This window comes from Ovis aries, chromosome 17 (genome assembly GCF_016772045.2).
Source record: "Ovis aries strain OAR_USU_Benz2616 breed Rambouillet chromosome 17, ARS-UI_Ramb_v3.0, whole genome shotgun sequence".
In the NCBI taxonomy this organism is placed as follows: Eukaryota; Metazoa; Chordata; class Mammalia; order Artiodactyla; family Bovidae; genus Ovis; species Ovis aries.
The window spans coordinates 70273371-70293112 of record NC_056070.1 but is presented as its reverse complement, the minus strand read 5'-3'; the positions used below and the strand labels follow the sequence as shown (position 1 = coordinate 70293112).

The 19742-nt window shown below is 49.9% G+C and overlaps 1 protein-coding gene across 10 annotated transcripts in view; it reads left to right on the top strand.

Annotated features, from left to right (window-relative positions):
• The window catches only part of PRR14L (proline rich 14 like), a 40960-nt gene that overhangs the window by 5415 nt on the left and 15803 nt on the right, over positions 1-19742 (top strand). For 6 of the 10 annotated variants that reach the window (XR_006056592.2, XR_006056593.1, XM_060400865.1 and 3 more), the window contains exons 2-5: positions 3642-4165; positions 11038-11110; positions 11530-11754; positions 13796-18911. Coding sequence is in view for 8 of the 10 variants with exons in the window: in XM_060400865.1 (XP_060256848.1) it covers positions 3692-4165; positions 11038-11110; positions 11530-11754; positions 13796-18911 (5888 nt within the window). In the remaining 2 variants the exon portion in view is untranslated. The remainder of the gene's footprint in view (positions 1-3641; positions 4166-11037; positions 11111-11529; positions 11755-13795; positions 18912-19742) is intronic. The other 4 variants (XM_042234091.2, XM_004017655.6, XM_060400868.1 and 1 more) reach the window with 3 other exon arrangements.

Below are 19742 nucleotides of genomic sequence, written 5' to 3'. Positions count from 1 at the left end.
TCAGAGTTGTGCAGCCATCACCACGCCAGTTTTAGAATACTTCTGTCGTGCACCAAAGCAGCACTGTCCATCAGCAGCCACTCCGTTTGTCCACTTCTTCCAAAAGTTGTTTAGTCCCTCAGTCTTGTCCATCTCTTTGCCACCCCATGGACTGCAGCACGCCAGTCTCCTGTCCTCCACCATTTCCTGGATTTTGTTCAGATTCATGTCCGTTGAGTTGGTGATGCCATCCAGCCATCTCATCTTCTGTCGTCCCCTTCTCCTCCTGCCTTCAGTCTTTTCCAACATCAGGGTCGTTTCCAGTGAGTGGGCTCTTTGTATCAGGTGGCCAAAGTATTAGAGCTTCGGCTTCAGTCCTTCATGAACATTCAGGGTCGATTTCTTTTAGGATTGACTGGTTTGATCTCCTTGCTGTCCAAGGGACTCTAAAGCCTTCTCCAGCACCACAGTTTGAAAGCAATAAATCTTTGGTGCTCAGCCTTCTTTGTAGTCCAACTCTCACATCCATATGTGAGTACTGGAAAAACCATCGCTTCCAGAAGTAGGCGACCACTAATCCACTTTCCGGCTCTAAATTTGCCTGCTCTGGACATTTCGTGGAAATGAGATCTTATAAGTGGTCTCTCATGATGGCTTCCTTTAGCTGCATGATGTTTTCAAGGGGCACCTGTGTTGTGTCATGAACCAGCACGTTGCGTCTTTTCATAGTCGAGTGAGACTCCGTTGTGGATGGACGACGTTTCACTGGCCATTCGTCCGTTGGTAGACATTTCGAGCTGTTTCTGCTTTCCGGCCCCTGTGAACAGTGCTACAGTGGACATCCACGTACAAGTTTTTGTGCAGTTGTGTGGTTTTTGCACGTTCCTGAGTGGAGTCGCGGAGTCGTGTGGTTCCTCTGTGCCTAAAGGGACAGTTTGAGTCACCTTCTTGGCAGACAAGCTTCATGAAAAGGCAAGGGCATGAAGAAAGTGAAGCCGGGGAACGCATGTCCAGGGCTGGATTTGAAAAGCCCCACACGATGGCAGCTGGCGAGACCCACGGAGCTTTCTCCAGCCACAAGACCATCTCCTGCACTGGGCTTTCCAGTTCTGCGCTCGCTCTTGCGGTCTGTTTGTGATGTGACAGTCAGAAGCTGGGTGGTGTCTGTTGACGTGAAAGGGGAGCTGAACCAAATTAAAATGGAGCACTGCCAGCCTTTTCGGGGAGGGGCCTCAAATAGCAATTCCACTATTATTCCCTTAACCCCCACGTATCTACACACACACATTGGCCTAAAATCCAGAGTAGCCCTGGAGATATCCAGGAGCTCGTGGAGAAAGGGGAGACTAACTCCAGGAAGGAGGCCTTGTCAGCGCTCTCTGTGGAAGTCTGCGAGCCCTGCCATGCTCCTGCGCTCAGCAGCCTCTCTCTCCTTGTTTCCCTTTTGGAGTTAAGTCTCTGCTTACATTACCTCAGCCTCATGGGTCGGCCATCTGCTTTCCTGTAATTTCTAGCGTTTAAATTGGTGGCGTCACAATGTGCCCTTTCGTTTTGAGTAGGGTTCCTTGAGAACACAGAGGCGCTCAGTGGATGAGAGCACAGGGGCTTGAATAAACTGTCCCCCATGGGTCGGAAAACCAAGAGAAGGGCAGGATGGCCCACAAGGAGAGCACCTGTCACCCGCCCCTGCCCCCTTCCTCGGTCCCAGCTCCAGTCCAGGCAGCACAGGCCCGTGGAGGGGACCGTCCATCCCCCTGTCAGCCCAGGGATGTTCAAGGAGCAGGGTGCTCAGTGATGGGGAGGTGGAACGTGTGCTTTTGTGGAAGAGATACGGGTGGGCTCCCTCAGGGAATCAGGGTGCAAATAGAGACAGGGCCCAAAGGCCGTTGGGTCCTAAGGAGTTACACGGTGTCTCAGGGAGTCCCTCCTGCTCAGAAACACAGTCGCGGTTGCTGAAGAGAAGCTGAGACCGCTCAGCACAGTGAGAACAGATCTGTAGTTGGCTCTGGGCTTTACTTGATGTAATGTGTTTATTACGGGGAAACGTGGATGTTCAGAAGCAGTGGGAGTAGCTTTGTGAAACATCCTTTCTGTGTGCTTTTCAGCCAACGGGATTGGCCGCCAGTACCTCTAGTAAATTCCTGTTCTGAATTCGGAGTTGCCAAACGTTTCTCACCTTCTCTGTCCTCCTGTTCAGGGTTGGGGAAAGCATCAAGAATGAAAGCCTGCAGTGTCTCCTTTGGGTAACCATTTCCGCCTTGGTCAGATCAAGTGGATTTTGTGGTGGAAACTGCACACGTTCGGTAGACTAAAATGGAAAAGTCCCAGCCGGGAGCCCCGGTTCTGGGGGTACCATACCCTATCTCTCTGCATTTGTTTTGATTGCTTTAATAATGTAGTATTGTGAACTACTTAAACATACTGATTTTAGCAGATAACCCATGTTTCTGTTGCCCAACAGAAGTGAAATGTGACCCCCGCATTAGAAGCCCCAGACATCCCCTCTCCTCCCTTGCATTAACAATGTGATATTTCAGGCGTGCGTGCTCACTGTCTCCTCCGTGTTCGACTCTCTGGCCCCATGGACTGTAGTCCACCAGGCTCCTCTGTCTATGGATTTCCCAGACAAGAATGCTGGAGTGGGTCGCCATTCCCTTCTCCAGGCGATCTTCCCAACCCAGGGATTGAACCCGTGTCTCCTGCATTGGCAGGCAGATTCTGTACCACTGAGCCTCCTGGGAAGCCCCCAGCACTTCCGGCAGGCCACTGTCACCGTCCTCAGCTATGGTGTCAGAGCCTGCAACGGGAGGACAGCGGCTGCCCTGTTCAGCTCACGGGGCTGTCAGGAAACTCGTGTGAGTGGTATCTGGGAACGCACTTGGGCAATCTTGAAGTGCTGAGTGGAAGTCAGGAAGGATTCGGCCCCAGAGCTGGGATAGTGCTGTCCGGCTCCAGGCTGTGTGGTGACAATAAAAGAATGTAATTCTGTTTTCTCTGTATGTTCTTCCAAAGAAAATTCTTAATGAAGAGAAGTCAGTCAATCAGATTCTGAGTCCCTCAGTGTATGTCCCTTCAGAAGATTCCCTCTGAGTGCCTGCTAGGTGTGAGGCAGCTGTTCCAGGCAGTGGGGCTGCAGCACTGAATAAAATGGGCAGGGTTCATGACCCGAGAACGAGTGGAGAACCATCTTTACCTTCTAATTTCAAAAATTTCTTTCTTTTTGACCTTGCCTTACAACTTGCAGGGTCTGTTTCTAAAGCAGGGATTGAACCCAGGCCCCAGCAGGGAAAGCTTGGAATCCTAACCACTGGGCCACCAGGGAACTCCCATTTATCTTCTAATTTATTTGGTACATCGGGTCTATCCTTGAGTGCTTAGGCAAGTCTTATTCTCATCTACATTTGATCAGATCTCACGTAAATCCAGCTTTAAATTGAGAATTTATCACAAGGCGGTCTCTGAATTGCGATTAGACAGACGTCTACTAAAGGTTTAAGGTATTTATTTTTCCTCAAAGTCTGTTAAGCAGATTTCTTGGTGCCAGATAATGCTGGCATTTGAGGTAGAATTTTTGGTGCTTGTTTTAGCCAATTTGAGCTGAGACAGCTTCCTTCTACCCTGCAAGGTTTTAAATTTTTATCCCTTCCTTTGATTTGTGTCAGGGTGAACCGTTTGGTGTAAGAGGCTTGACTCCATATCTGCACCTGCCCCCATGCTGTCATCCGGCGTGGAGACCCAGCCCGTTCCACTTGATTCCTCCATGTCTGCTGAGGTGCAGGAATTATACTCTGAACTCCCAGGGAGTGCCTCCAAAGAGCTTCATGCTGACCCCGAGCCAAGTGCAACTCCAGATGTAAAACCCGGAGCCTCAAGCTCTCGTGTAAGTCAGAGTAGGGCTGCGCCCTCGGAGCTGCAGAGGACTCCTGCGGACAGTTGTCGTGAAGAAGCCCCCAAGACCTCGGACCATGGGGGTGAGCCTGGGCAGTGTGGGCTGGTGGACCCCTCAGCAGAAGGTCCCATGGCTCCTGGGAGCCTGGATAGGGAAGCAAAAGCCGAGAGCCTGGAGCAAAAGGTCTTCAGAGATGGAGGGGACCAGGCAGAGGTGGCGAGAGATCCCTGTGAGGGAGCGGAAGAAGACCCGCCTCAGTGTCCCACAGCTGCTGGAGAACAGCTCCGCCCCGGCCAGGTAAGACGCGAGACTCAGCTCACTCGGCGTCTCTCCAGCTGGACTGACGCTTCACAAGGTGAAGTACAGACGCTCACAGGTGGCTTACAATCCATTCCTGAAACACTTCCAGAATGTTGATCTTGATGCTAACTTTCTTTCAGTGATCTTTGGAAACGTGTGTCCCATCAGACACTTGAAGAGGGGAAGTGCTTATCTCACGAAGGAAGTGTCAGTCCTCTGTAGCAGCTGCTGTGTGTGGAAGGTTGAGTCTCTCTGTGACAGTTGTGTGGGGTTTCTGCGTCCGTTGTTAAGGAACGACCCGTACTGGCTGCTTGTTTTGGTAACATCACGATCAGGACAGAGTGAGGTGTCACAGAGGTGCCTGAGGCAGACTGGACGCAGCAGGGGCTTCGCAGGATGGCTACCCTCGAGGGGTCTCCGTGTTTCGGACAAACAGAAAGCCCGTTCTTTAAAACAGAGTGACTTGGTGTGGCATGAAAAATCCAGTCTCTGTGAGTTTGATATTAGAGTAAGAGAGATTAGTTAGGTGCTGCTGCTGCTGCTAAGTCGCTTCAGTCGTGTCCGACTGTGTGAGAACAATGGTTAGTTCCTCCATGGCATTCGGGATCTTCCTGGACCGGGAACTGAACCCATGTCTCCTGCATTTCAGGCAGATTCTTTACCACTGAGCCACCAAGGAAGCCCTGTGCCCGCTCTTTTGGTGGTTTTTCTTGGTGCTGAGAGTCACAGGGTTAGATCTGCCTGGTTGAATCTGTTGTGAAAGCTTTAGCCTCAAGATATTCATGCTCAGTACAGGCGCAGAAACATTCTGAATCATCTGCTGGCTGAAACATCCGAGGGCTCAGTACATCGTCTGACAGATATGTGGACAGGAGACATCCAGTAAGGATGCACAGTGGCTGGTGATCACTCGAGGTGTGTGACGCTCTTGAGAAACTTGTTATTTAACAGCATGTTCATAAAAGACCTGATCTCGTGTGATTTCCATGACTTCACTTAAGTGAGAGGCTTGTATGCTGAGGGCCAGTTAAGCTTGCTTCATTGTCACCCCGAGAGTCTCTGATTCTGAGGAAGCTTCTCCACAGTGTGAAGGAGCTTGCTGTTTGTATAAAAGAGATCTTGTTGGACAGAGCTAGTTTTCAGTGATTTAAAAGTAAAAAAAATCTGAACTTCACACTCTCAGTAATGAAGCTGATGGTCATAAGCTCTTCTCCAGGTCAGCCAGGACACAGTGATCCCCACATGCCGGCGGTTCTCAGCTCCTATTGTTAAAAGTGTGTGATGGAGCAGTGCCCGCGGCACTGTGTGCACGCTGCCAGGCCTTAAGGTAGAGCTGGGGCTTCCTCAGTGGCTCAGCGGTGAAGAGTGCCCCTGTGGTGCAGGAGGTGGGGGTTTGATCCCTGGGGTGGGAAGATGCCGTGGAGGAGGAAATGGCAACCCACTCCAGTATTCTTTCCCGGGAAATCCTGTGCACAGAGTCTGACGGGCTACAGTCCATGCGTGACTAAGCACGCACACAAGGTGAAACTTTCTCATTAAGCAGTTCTCTTAGGTAAACCCCTGCGGGGGGGCTGTCATGAAATGCCTTACCCCGCTCACATAATCGATGCCTTATCTGAAGTTTCTCTGACTTGAGATCCACAGAGGCACACTCCTTGTAAGCCCCGTAAAGGTGATTTCGGAGTTCCTGTCCCGCAGCTCTTACTTCCCGGATGTGCAAGTGTAGGTAACAGGTCCATCTGGAGACTCCATGTCTCACTGATTTTCAGTGTTCTTCACTACACACGCGTGATCACGGCTGTTGCCGTGAGCATCAAGAGGTGTGGGCTCTCTCGTTTGCTCCATGTGTGGCCCCACTCCTGTGTGTTCCATGTGTCGGCGGTAGCTCTGCCTGAAGCTGGGACCACCACTGCCTGCAACTCAGGAAGCTCAGGCTTGGAGGAGGTCTGCAGAATCTAGGGCCCAAGGCTCAGAGATACATCAGGCCCCAAGGAACTTTAACCAGCCTGCTTACAAAAGCTGAAGAGCCCGGTATGTGTTCATTTCCCTCCTAAAGATATTTGTGGGGTTTTTGTTTTTTGTTTTTTGTTTTTCTGGCCCTACAATAACCTCATAGGTATGAACCAGTATTGCATCTTTTCTAGGACTCACAGCCAGCTTTTAACAGGAAATGAGATTACAGATGAACAGTAAGAATGGTTTCTAGTACCCTCCTAAAATCTGCCTAGACTTTGGAGAAGTATGGCAAGCTGATTTTGGTTGAAAGCAGTGGGCAGGAGAGTGACATGTTGGCTGTGGCAGGCTGAGGTGGAGAAGTTGCTGTCAATTTGACAAATTCCACTATGGTGTGACCTTTCTTATTTTACATAGTTTATATAATGCTACAGACTACTGTAGTGATCTCACTTGATTTTGCAAGAGGGATCCATATTAACTTTTATCTTGGAAACAGATTTTGCAAAGAATATTAAGATACTAGTGATCAGCTATGGAGATTTTTAAAAATCTAGATGGTAGAGAGAAATGTTTAGGACTTCACCTCTGGGAATCCTGAAACTTAAGTACATTTGTTGTTGCTATGCAGTCGCTAAGTCGTGTCTGACTCCTTGCGACCCCATGAACTGCAGCATGCCAGGCTTCCCTGTGCTTCACTGTCTCCTGGAGTTTGCTCAAATTCATGTCCATTGAGTCAGTAATACTATCTAACCGTCTCATCCTCTGCGGCCCCTTCTCCTCCTGCCCTCAGTCTCTCCCAGCATCAGGATCTTTTCCAGTGAGTAGGCTGTTCGCATCAGGTGGCCAGAGTTTTGGGACTTGAGCTTCAGCATTAGTCCTTCCAGTGAATAGTCAGGGTTGATTTCCTTTAGGATTGACTGGTTTGATCTCCTTGCAGTCCAGGGGTTCTCAAGACTCTTCTCCAGCACCACAGTTCAAAAGCATCAGTTCTTCGCCACTCAGCCTTCTTTGGGCTTCCCTGGTGGCTCAGCTGGTAGAGACTCCGTCTGCAATGCAGGAGGCCCAGGAGACACGGATTCAATCCCTGAGTTGGAAAGATCCCCTGGAGGAGGGCATGGCAACCCACTCCAGTATTCTTGCCTGGAGAATCCCACGGACAGAGGAGCCTGGTGGGCTACAGTCCATAGGGTCACAGTCAGACAGAGCTAAAGCAACTAAGCACACACACACAGCCTTCTTTATGGTCCAGCTCTCACATCTGTACCTGACTACTGGAAAACACTAGCTGATAAGGTATTATGGGAAGAGAACCTCATGTCTGATAAGTTTTTGCGAGTGTTACATGGTGGGCTGGCCTTAGGGTGGTGGAGTTACACGCAGGACACATAGGCTGCTCAGCCGCGGCTTCAAGTTGTCTGTTCTGTGCCCTTATCTGCACTTGGGGCCCAGGCTGTCCAAGCTCCCACCTGATCTGGAGGTCGCCCACCACCCTACTGGCGGTGCTTGGGTGTCCCTCACATCCGACCTCAGCCTTACCTGGTCATATCTGATAACCCAGATCAGATCTGAAACTTAAAGCTTTGTAGGGTTCGCAGCCCTTGTGAGGGGAGACTTGTTTTTCCTGACTCAGGACCTTTAGAGAGGTCAGCGAGGCAGAGGAGAGGGGAGTCTGTCCCTCTTGGCCCCTGCTTCTCCCCTTCCCTGTTAGGATCGTGCTGCTAACCAGGGAGAAGGGGATGGCCTGAAGCAGCCGGCTTGGGTGTGGGGTCTCCAGCTAGGACCCCTCCTTCGAGTAGCAGGTGTGGAGGAACTGAACTCACAGCAGCCCCACCAGGGCCCCCTCAGGAGATCGCCTGAGCCCTTGGGAATCTGAGGGGAGCTGTGTGCTGCTGGCAGGAGGTCCGCTCTCAGCCTGCAGAGGCACTTTAGACCCAGAAGGGCTTAGGGCAGTCACCCCAGATGACACCGGGGTCTGCTGCTGACAGTCCTGTCAGCTTTCTCACAGGAAGGGATGACGAGTGTCTAAGGTGTGCTGGGTGGCGAGAGCCTCTGTCCGTGGCGCAAGCTGCCTGTGGTCCCCGTTTGTAAAACCACCTGTGAGCTCGCTCTAAGCCTCGCGAAGCTGCAGGTGGGCATCCTGAGGCTGGAGCGGAGCTGAGTCTGGGTCCCCCCTCAGCTTCTGCCCCAGCACTCGGCCTTGCCTATGGAGTGTTTATCTGAAGAAATACTCGAATAGCATCCAGTCTCACCCCTCAGACACTCAGCCTGAGAACTAGAAGTGTGCAGGGCAGTGTCGTTTGGAGCAAAGGTCAAGGGTCACCCCAGAAAGAGGTGCTTTCTTAACCTTTCATTTTGAAATAATTTGAGACTCACAGAAAAGTTGCAGAAGCAATGTGAAGACCTTCACGTGGATCCCTCTCCTGTGAACTTTTCACCACATTTGCTTTTTTCCCCTTCTGATCTTAGTTTGTAGTTGCAGATGTGAGGCCTAAATACTTCACTATGAATTTACTCGCAAACAATGGGCATTCTGTTAGGTGACCGCAGTACACTAATCAAAATCAAGACATGAACCCTTTTGTCGAAAGAGCATATTCACACTGGACCAGTCGGCCCACTGATGTCTTTTAGCAAAAGAAAATCTTTTTTTGGTCTAAGGGAAAAATTCAGGCCCACTCGTGGCATTCGTCTGTCACGCCTCTCTAGTCTCCTTTAATGTGCCGTGTTTCCTCAGCTCGTGACCTTGACACTTACAGAGGACAGGCCGTTTATTCTGTAGCATTTTGCTCAGCTTGGGTTTCCTCATGATCAGATCGTGGTTGTGCACGTAGCGGGGCAGGAATCGCACAGAAATGGTTGGTTCTTCTCCACGCATCCTCTCACAGGCTTGGTGTAGGGGGTGCTTCCTTCCTGGGCAGAGGAACTGCCTGGCCTCTCCAGTGTGCAGGTATCGTTTCCCCCTTCACAATTATTAAGTATCTTGTGGGGAGATATTTGAATAATACGTAATTATTTCTGTTTCTCATTCAAACTTTTAGCCAGTAGGTTTAACACCCACTGAGGATTCTCCTTGAGGTAATTATCACCATGATGGTTCCCAAGCGGTGATTTTCTAGTTCCGTCCTTCCTTCCATGATGAGTAAGAGCTTTCTCCTCTTCCCATTTGCAAATAAATTTGACCCAGCACCACGCTAGAATTTGTACGCTTTGGTCAAGTACAGTAACAGTAAGTTCTGTGGGAGAGAGCTGTTTTGAGTTCATGCTCCGCCAAAGCATTCATCTCTGAAGTTGCAAGAAAAAGCAAAGGAAGAGTCCTGCTTCCTACACGACGCTCCATGCCGGGCCTCTTCTCTCAGGTCCAGTGACGATACTGTTTTCCCCCTGTACTTGCCATCACTTGGGTCTTCTGTTTCCACAGCAGAACTTTGCTTAGAGATGAAATGGTTTTGCCTATTGTTTTTTTAAGTGCTATAAAAAAATTATCAGAAGTTACAACAGTAACTTCACCATCTGTAGATTTAAGTGAGTGTTGTGTCAGTCAGAATCTTGTATTTACCGATTAAATTAGTGTAGGGGAAAATTCTACTCTTTTTTTTTTTTTTTTTTTTTTGAACATCAAAAGATTATTGATGTAAAAGAAAACCAGTGGTTAGAACTCCACACTTCCGCTTCAAGAGGCCTGAGCTCCACCCCTGGTGGGGAGGGGGAGTACTAAACCCCTCGTGCCTCAGGGCAAGGCAAAAAGAAAAACCAAAAGATCTTTTTAAAAAAATAGAAGAAGACCAAAAAACCCCCAGATATCTCCAGTTAAGGAATTCAGTGCTTTTGTCTGTATGGGAAGATAGATGCAAGAGTCTGAACTCATGAGCTCATTCCTGATGCACACCTCAGCTCCCTGAGGTCCGTGTCCTGTGCCTCTCTTCCTGAGTCTCGGGGTGCGCCGTCAAGCGGGGTGTGGCTGCAGCAGTTGACTGCTGGCCGGCGGGCATCTGGTTCCTACCCTCAGTTTCCTCAGGGTGATGTGGGAAGTTCAGGCTCTCTGTGCACCGATGCTGGTGCTGAGTCAGATCTCTGGGACAGAGTTTTGGGACTGGTGAAGTAGAAAAGGATAACTTTATTGCTTTGGCAGGCAAAGGGGGACACAGTGGGCTAATGCCCTCAAATCCAAGTGTCCCCACTTGGGGAAGACGGTGAGGAGTTTTATAGAAATTGTTCAAAGAGGGCATGATTAGCTGGTGGACACCCTTCCGAGGTAAGTAGGAGTCACATCGTCAACCTTTGGGTCCAACTGGTCTGGGGTCTACATTGAAAAAGAAAAAAATGTAAATCGGTGGGCAGATAAACAGAGGTGAGCCAGAAGGACACTTTGATGTGAGCAGCCATCGTTGGCCAGTCGGCGTCTGCAGCTGGCCAGCCCACTTGGACCCTGTCCTCACCGGGCTCCCCACCACGGCGCCCCTGCCTGTTTTCCTGAAGTCCCTTTTGTCAGTTGTCATTGATGGCGCTCCCCCTCGTCCCCTCCTCCAGTGAACAGGGATGGAAAGGGAAAGTAGCCCTTCCAGGAAGAAAGAACATGGTTAGGGGCTGGGTGCCATCCAACTTCCTGACAGTTTCCAGTTAGGTTTTCACGTTATTAAGATCACACTGCACCAGTGTGTTTATTGATTCGGAAGACACAAGGTTTTGTTTGGATCTGTCAGGACCTTGGGAAACTTGACTTTTCAAGCTCATATTCTAGAGGAATGCAAGTTTTACTAATAATATAAGCTTGAATTTGCGGCTTCCTTCAGTTCCCAATCCTTGTGACCACTAGCACATTTCCAAGAGCTTCAGAGAAGCCTCTCAGAGGATCGTTGGCATTGTGAACTCAGGGTCTCTGGGTCTTCCTTGACCACTGGGTTTTCTTACCGCAGGAGGACCTCCAGATGCAGGCAAGTGAAGAACTTTTATGCACGGGCCTCCCTGAAGACGGTCTGAGGAATAAAGGTATCTATTTCTCTCACATCCTTTCCTTTTTCCAATTGTTACACCATTTTTGTTCCCACTGAGAACATGAGGATTGTAGGACCCCATCTTGCACAAGGGCCTGGCTGTAGCAGCTGTTGCTATTTTTGCCCATGGCCATGCTCGGAGGCCCCTGGTGTTACCCAGCGGTGCCTCTTCTGTGACAAGTTTGCTTCCCACTTTTTCTGTAATGAGGCCTCACTGACTATGAGTTGAACCTTAAAGCTAGTGTGGAATCTTCCATTTGACTTTATAAAGCAACACTGCCATCCAAACAAGTTCACATGGACGGGGCAGGAACCACTGGCTCACAGGACATCCCACTGTGTTCATCCCACGTCCACTCCCCATCCCTGTGAGAGTTTGCCAAGCTCATTTCTGTTACCTCGTTTGCTCCTCAGGTGGTGCAGTGGTAAAGAACTCTGCCTGCCAGTGCAGGAGATGCAAGAGACTCAGGTTTGATCCCTGGGTTGGGAAGATCCCCTGGAGAAGGGAATGGCAAACTGCTCCAATCTTCTTGCCTGGAGAATCCCATGGACAGGGGAGCCTGGTGGGCTACAGTCCAGGGGGTCGCAAAGAGTCAGACGTGACTGAGCACGTACACATATTTGCTCCTCAAAACAATGGTAGGATATGGGCCTCAGAGACACTGCTTCATTGTGATTCATCTGTTGATTGATGAAGGAAGAAACCGAGGCCTAAAAGAGAGTGCTGAGCCAAGATTCTGTGTGTATCTGTCACATAATTAAGATTAACTATGTAGAACAATTAGAGCTGCAAAAAAAAAAAAAAACAGCAAATATGTTTAATCACGTGAACATTTTGTTACTGTGGAACAGCGTCAGATTTGGTGATGCTTCTTGGCAGCCTGACAGAAAAGGGGCTGCAGACCATCCCTGTGAGAAAGGACACTTGTCCCAGTTCATCCTCCTGCTTCCTGCTGCTGGAGGTTCTCTCTGTGGCTCAAAGGCCCTGCTGTCCTGTGGAGAGTAAAGCTCTGAAGTTGAGGATGGTCATTATCTTCCTGTAATTCACGTTTTGGAGGAGTGGAAAGTTGAAAAATGAGCCAGTACCATACCCATTTAAAAGTCAACCAGGAAGCGGTCTAGACATTTGGGGCACTGACTTTTTTTTTTTTAATTAAGGTATAGCTTACATACAATGGCATTCACTCGTGTGTGTGTGTGTGTGTGTGTGTGTGTGTACGCAAACATGAGGTTGTGTAATCACAGCTGTACTGACACGATAAAAAAAATGAAACATTTCCATCTCTCAGGCTCCTTATCCTCCTCTCCAACTGCTCCAGTCCGTTTTCTTTGTTCAAGATTGTGTGTTGGCTGTTATGTGTCCATTGCATTTTCATACGAGTTTTAGGATGTCTGTCAATTTCTGCAAACGTAAGCACCGTTTATACAGTTACCACACGACTACAAATCCAGGATGTTCAGCCAAGGTCGCGAAACTCCTGTGCTGCTTAAACAGGCATACACCTCACAGAACACATTTCACCCTCCAGTGTGCCTAACTTGCAACAGCTTCCCTCACTTAATTCCGCATTCTGCTGACATCTGTACCATACCTACCAGTCACCAGGGTCTCCATGGGGTGTTCAGTACAGAGTGAGCAGTAAGATCTAATAGCATTTGTTGACGTCACCAAACTGTAGTCATTTATCAGCTCCACAGATATTTACTGAGTGCTGTTCTGTACCTGGTATTATGCTAGACAACAGAGAGGTGGCGATACCAGAGGTGATCCTTCCCCTCGTGGAGCTTACGTTCTAGTGGGAACTAGATCTGCAGGCTGACTTGCATCTTGCTCTGTCTGTTGGTGCAGGCGTCCTGTTACATGCATGCAGCGTATGTGCAGGCGGATACACCTATGTACCTCTGTGTGAGCAGCTGTGGGAGAGGGACAAAAAGTCTTTTGTAGATTAACAGGTTGGGGGAACTTCTTGATACTGCATCCTGTGCCTGGAGTTTCAGAGAACTTCTGGGAAGTAAAACTCCTTCATGAGTTACATTTACATCTTAGGTATTGTGTGTGTGTGTGTGTGTGTGTGTGTGTTGTAATGTTTCATAATGAAAAATTTCTCACTTACTCAGAAGTGAAAAGGAGAACATACTAAATCCCTGTGAACCTGTCTCTCACCTTCAATTATTACCAACTCATGACCGACCCTGTAGGGAGGCAAGCCTTGCAGGTAATTGGGTTCAAGACTGATATTCCACTTACAGATTAATCTCTTTTACTTAAGGCTTTATGTGTTACTATTCTATTTCAAAGATAATTTTATTTATTCGAGTATTAAGATGGTCATTTTGTAACATAAGCTATTTTAATGTGAGTCTGCTTTATAAATGCTTTAGGATGAAAGCTTCCTAAGACTGAATTAAGCATATGTCTCCCATTATCGTCATTTGTCCAGCTAGGTCAGTGTGTTTCAGTAAGTAACACATTTAAGGAAAGGATTTGTTCAGAATAGACTGCTGCTTTCAGGTACTCTCTTGGCTCTCTGTCATATTTTGCAAAGAAGAATGAAGCCAGTGGTGCTGTAGCACTAACTTTGCAGTTCTCTTTCGGAGTTCTTGTTTTTGTTGTGTCGTTAAATTTATGAAGTTAGAGTAAATGATTACACATTAATTCAGATTTATTTCTCTTGTGCAGAAGGAAATGTACAAATCACAGCTGAAACTCCTCTGACATCTACTGAGGAAGTCCAAGTTATGAAGGTCCGTGGAACTAAGGTGGACGATAACAAAGGACTCGAGAATGGCCGTGTGAGTCAGGGTCTCTCGGCTGGGTGCCGTGGACACTCAGAGACAGACAAAATCATGGCCAGTGCTGAGGTCTCAGAGTCCAGCACCTTAGTTTCCCTAGAGCCTTTAAGCATTGTGGACCCAGGATTAACAGAAGCAACTCGAAAAGAAAAAGAATGTGAAGAAATAAGAACTTATCCTTCTTGGTTGTCATTGTTACCAGGGAACAGTGCCGTTTCCAAAGCAGACAGCAGGGAGGAAGAGTTGTGTAAATTAAACCTTGTCTGTGAAGCCGACGACAATCACCAACAGGTCCCTGGGCGCCATAGTGAGAGACACAGTTCTGCACGTGACAGTCCCAAAGCCACGAGAAACGTGGTTATAACAGAACCCTCAGAAGAGAATTCTAAAGTTTCCCATTTCACATCAGGTTTATCTGGTCCAGCATCCAGAACAACGTCCTCAGAAGAGTGTGGTCTTGAAGGTGATGGCTTGCCAAAGGGATCCGCTGAAAAGACGCACAGTTCCTGTTTGGACGGCAATGGTCAAAGCCAGAACTTGTCTTCTAGAGAAGAACACAAACAGCCTTTGAACCCTAGAAGTGAAGGAGAACTCTTCCTTGTTAACGCCAGGCAACCAGGAGAGGATTCTAGTCGTCACTGTTCTGGAAAAAAAGAGACTACTGTCTTCCCCAAAGAAAATGCCCACGATCACTACTGCCCTCGAGGCAGTCCCCATATAGGCTGCTCCAGTTCCTTCATACCCAATTCTTTCACTAAAGCTGTGGAAGGAATGCTTGAAAAAAATGATTTGAAAATCGCTTTAGACGTTCATGGTAGCTTGGCAAACAATGAGGACCACAGAGGAACTTTTGCTGAAATGAGCCATCCAGGCACAGACTCTGAAGGGAGTCATTTTCCCTGTCATTTTCCCTCCTCAATGCAGACTGAAGAACCAGAACAGACAGCTACCCTAGAGCCCAGTGTGCTGACTGAGAAGACTCACAGTAAAGACTGTGACTCCTTAGTCCATACCCAGAGAAATCTAGAAGGCAGACCCCAGTTAAATGAAGCCTCACCTAATGGATTTTTAATTGAAGGGAAATCCCTTGTGAGTTTAATGCCAGAGGACCAGATAAATTCTATAAATGAGATGTCTAAGCCCAAGAAAGACATTACTCCATTGCCACCATCCCTAGAACTTGATGACAGGCCTGAGTCAGAAATAGCCATACAAAATGCCCAGGACCATGGCCCACATTTAGGTAAACAGAGCGCCGCCTGGGAGGTGAATAAATTTCCTCATGACAACAAACTGGTTGTAAACAAAACAGGAAGTGAATGTGTTTTAAATCAAGTGTCCCTTAATCCTGAAACCCCCACAAAGTTGCCAACTGACAAAGAGATGCCTGTAACAGTGAGCGGGGGTTCCCGCCAGAGCCAGCGCCCTCCATCAGAGGATGGTGCAGGTGTCGCTGCCAGAACCCAACCTGTTCCTGTGAAAACAAAGACTGAAGACATCTCTCCACCAAGTGACGGAACCTGTGGTGCCTCTTCAAACAGCCCCACCTTACACAGCAGACCAGAAAGCCTAGAAAGAAAGGCCGAAGCAGCCGATTCGGGAACAGGTAGTCTGCATTCTGGACTTGCCTCAGATAAGAGCAAAGTGGCAGCCTTGCCTGTAGAGGTCTCAGTCTGGGAACGTCAGAGCATTCCGTCTCGGGATCTCTCTAGCTGCCCTTGTGTGAGGAAAAACGTCCCAGAGGAGAGCAGGTGTGCTGCCCTGGAGCCCAGCAGAACGACCCTGGGTGTCGAGAACTGTCTGTTAACCAAGTATGAAGATACCTGTCAGCATATCGATCACCACTCCCAAGGGAGAGACAGCTCTGTGGAAAGCTGCAGCTGTGGAAAGGATTGTGCATCAGAGGAAACTGAAGGCAGCCTTCCCGGAGGTGAGGCCAGAGATGAAACGATGGCAGGCACATTAAACAGTGACGGTCCAGACCAAACCACCCGACTATGTGAGGAAGGGCCAGAGGGAAAAGAACAGGCCACGCCCAAAGAGACCGTGTTCTGTCAACGTGACGTTTCTGCTTGTGTCACACAAGAATTAAACCAACCCACAAGCATGCCAAGTCCTGAGAAATTGTTTAGCCAGTTTCCTCCCATGATGTTCTCCGGTGTTGAGAACGTGAACCAAGCAGCTGAAACTCCCAAGCAGAAGGCAAATGACACCCTCAGCTCCCAGGGTGACCCAGGCAGACCCAGTGAATGCAGAGGTGAAGGTAACCCAGCTGAGGAGACACTCGGCCGTGACCAGCGCGAGTCGCCCACAGAGCCTGACAGAGAGGCGAGCCGCAGCCTGAAGGCTCCACCCGTTGGTTCAGGCAGTAACAGTTCAGCATCTGGCCCGAGCCCCAAGAAGGGGGGCTGTGGGAGGACTTGTGATTGTGCAGAACCCGCCGATGGGGCAGCACATGTGGCCTCCTTAGGCTGCAGCAACGAGCCCGCAGAAGGCGTTCTGGACAGAAGGCTTTCTGGTACTCTCACTGGGGGTGCAGGGCACGCCAGGGCGACGTCGCCGGAAGCCTCAGGGAGTACGCTGTCCCAGAGAGGAGCGCCTGTCGCTGCATTTATAGGAATGATTGACCAGGAGTCGGATTTCCAAGATGCTGCTGCTTCTACATCAGACTGTCTCAATATTAAAAAATCATGTGAAGAGAAAGCATGGAGACCCATAGAAGACTGTGAAATGGAAGTGTGTCCAGACCCTTGTGTGCCTGACACAGGGTCTGTCGCAGATCATGAACCAGATGTAAGAGTACTGGGTAAAATAAATATGTCTTTAAATTACATTCATCATGAAGAGCAAGTTAAAGAAGCATCTCTGAGAGAAACACAAGGAAAAATTGAAGGATCAAGACTAGAAATGAACCCTGAGCAAGACAAAGAAAATACCGTTGGAATTTCTTCAGTAGAGTTGACATCTTCTGGACACCACGTAAACTCTGTCCCCTTGAGAAGCCCGAAATCCCCCGAGATAATGCCTTTGCACCCATTGTCTCAAAAAAATTCAGAAACAATTATTAATAGTGAAGAAACTGACCTCCAAAACCTTTTTAAGCCAATAGACAGTGAAATGCCTTGTAAGAATAAGAACAACAAAGTCCTGCCTGAGATGGAAGGTGGAGCACCAAGGAGTGAGAGCGAGCCTAGCAGGGAAAGCAGCGCAGCCATCAGGGCGGAAAGCTCACCTTTGACGCTAGCAGCAGAAACCAACGTGAAGGGAGAAGACACTGCCGAACAGCAGTGGGGGGCGTGGGGTCAGTTTCCTCCTGGGGAGAAGTCTCAAGAGATGGCGATCAGGGAAGGCGGTCTCCCTGACGACCCGAGCCAGGCCTCTCAGACCCACCTTAAAGCTCCGAGGGTGCCAGCTGACTCGGAGAAACGACCAAGCCAGAAGGTTCTGAGCCACAAGGAAGAGGAGCGGGCACGCCAGAAAGAAGCACACACCGTGTTAGTTCAATGCGCAACATCTCATACGTTGTCGGATGAGGGGCAGAGTCAGAGCCCACCTCAGGGTGGCGAAGATGAGCCCGCCTCAGAGACGGAAGTCACCTCCGCAAAGCTGGCCGTCGGGCCTCAGAAACCCGTAGACCTGAAGGAGGAAAGCTCGTGTCACCCGCTGAGAAAGGACACGGAGTCATGCACGTGCCCCGGCCCCCGCACTGCCCCCCGCACTGCCCCTCGCACTGCCCCTCGGGGCGCTCGAGACCCCAGCTCCGCCCAGCGGGAGGCCTTCCACGGTGCCTTTGGGAACACTTCTCACCGGAAGGGGGCGCTGCCCTTAAAGAAGCAGCCCCCCCGAACCTGCAAGAAAGTCTCCTGCCAGGAGCTGGTCTCTGTGGGGAGGAAAAGCAGTAGAGTTGCACGTTCTGCTTTCCTAAAGAGCTCCTCTGAGACCGTCCCCACGAAAGCACACAGGTTTCTCACTTCCCATGCCATGTCTGTACCTGTGCGCCCAGAGCCCGAAACAGCCCCTGCCAGAAGCCTTGTGAGCCACGTACCAAAGCTGAAGGCCGCCTCGGGCGGCCTGAATGTGCGGATGCCTACCAAAGAATTGGCCTTACTCAGCAAGCTGTCTATCCTTGCCTCCAGACTGGCCCCCGCTGCCAGGACCCAGAAGCTGCGGTCCCGGCGGTGCTCCTCGGACTTTCTCCCCGTGGCTAAAAGCTACAAGCAGCTCCGATACCGGAGGCTCCTGGACGGCTTCTCCTGCAGCACGACGCAGCTGAACCCGTGTCTGGCAGCTGGTGACTGGGACAGGAGGCCTAACAGTAAACCCCTGACGCTTTATTCACTCGAAACTGTCAAAATGAGCTTCATAGATGTGAGTGACAAGATGCCATCGCTGCTGTTCGGTTCCGAAACTTTCCCGGTGTCCTTCCATGTGAAGCTGGGCCCTGAGCGCGTGGCCGAGTCCCCCAGGACTTTCCCCGAGCACTGTGCGCCCGCAAGACTCGCCTTAGGAGAGGCCCACTGGGGCCGTTCTCCACCTCCCAAGTGGACCTTCTCCTTCTTCCTGGCCCATGGCTACCCTGGAATGGCCACGTTCAGGGAAGACCCTGGCCTCTGCAGCCAGGCAGACGCCCAGCCTCCAGTTCCCCTCCAGGACCACAGGGCCACCGCCCTAGTCCAGACCAGAGCAGGCTGTTCCGTCCTCGGCCTCCACACGCTCCTAGCACTCTGCTCCCCAGGATGCTACCGGATCTGGACGAAGAAACGGAGCTGCGCCAGCCACACGCCTGCCATGCAGAGGCTCTTCATGACCCAGTTAACACAGGGCCTCAAAGGGCTGCGGTCTCCCGCCTCCATAGCTGACAAGATCTTCTGTTCCCTGCCCTACTCGGTGGGCCGGGTGCTGTCCATCTGGAGCCAGCATGGGCCTTCCGCCTGCCCCTTGGAGATCTCCGCCCTTCCGCCCTCTCACAGCAAGCGGCAGTCACCTCTGGGCACCGTGAGCAGGTAAACTCCATGCCCTGTCCTTTGCTGAAGTCCCGTGTTTGCATCCTCTCACTGGGGAGAGGCGAGGGCGCTCCTAAAGCCAGAAGGCTCAGAGGCTGTGTCTGCATTGCCTGTTTATTGCCAGATCTCTGCTGAGAAAGTGCAGCAGTAATTGAAGTGTGGGCCCCTCGAATTTTCCTGAAGGATCTGGATTTCCTGCAGAACCCTTTATTTGGTACCTTCCTTCATTCTGTTGGTTTAATTCTGTGAACCATTAAATCTTAAATCTCTCCATTTCTCTTGCCCTCTTCTTGCCAAGAACAAATCACACTGTGAGTTAAAGACTGTAAGTGGTGACTTGTGACTTGCACCTATGATCTGTTCACAGCTGTTACTCTCAGTGTTTGGTGTGTAAAGGATACAGAAGTACTTTTTAAATTACTTAGTTATGCAGGCAAACACCCAGTCTGTTGATAAGCCTACCTCTGTTTCTTTTTGGAGCAGAGGAACTTCAAAGATCGGCATGTACATGTTATAGCTATAGAATTCATAGACCGTTATGAACTGGGAAAGAGTTCTTGTGGTTTGACCACTGAGAACAGTTGAAAATAATTTCACCAATATCAGTTTGCCTTCTAATCTCTTTCTGCCTTTACATTTAAGTCAGGACACAGACCTCCTGTGAGCCCACCTCCATTCCAGTGATGGGCATGGACATGTAATTTCCGTGCCCTGGAGGCAGGTTTTTGTCTCCGTGGGTAGATGGACACTTCGCAGGTCTTCCCTGGGCTCTGACTGAGCATCCTTCCAAACCCGCGGGGCCCCACAGCCTTTCCCACCATCCTGCCACCC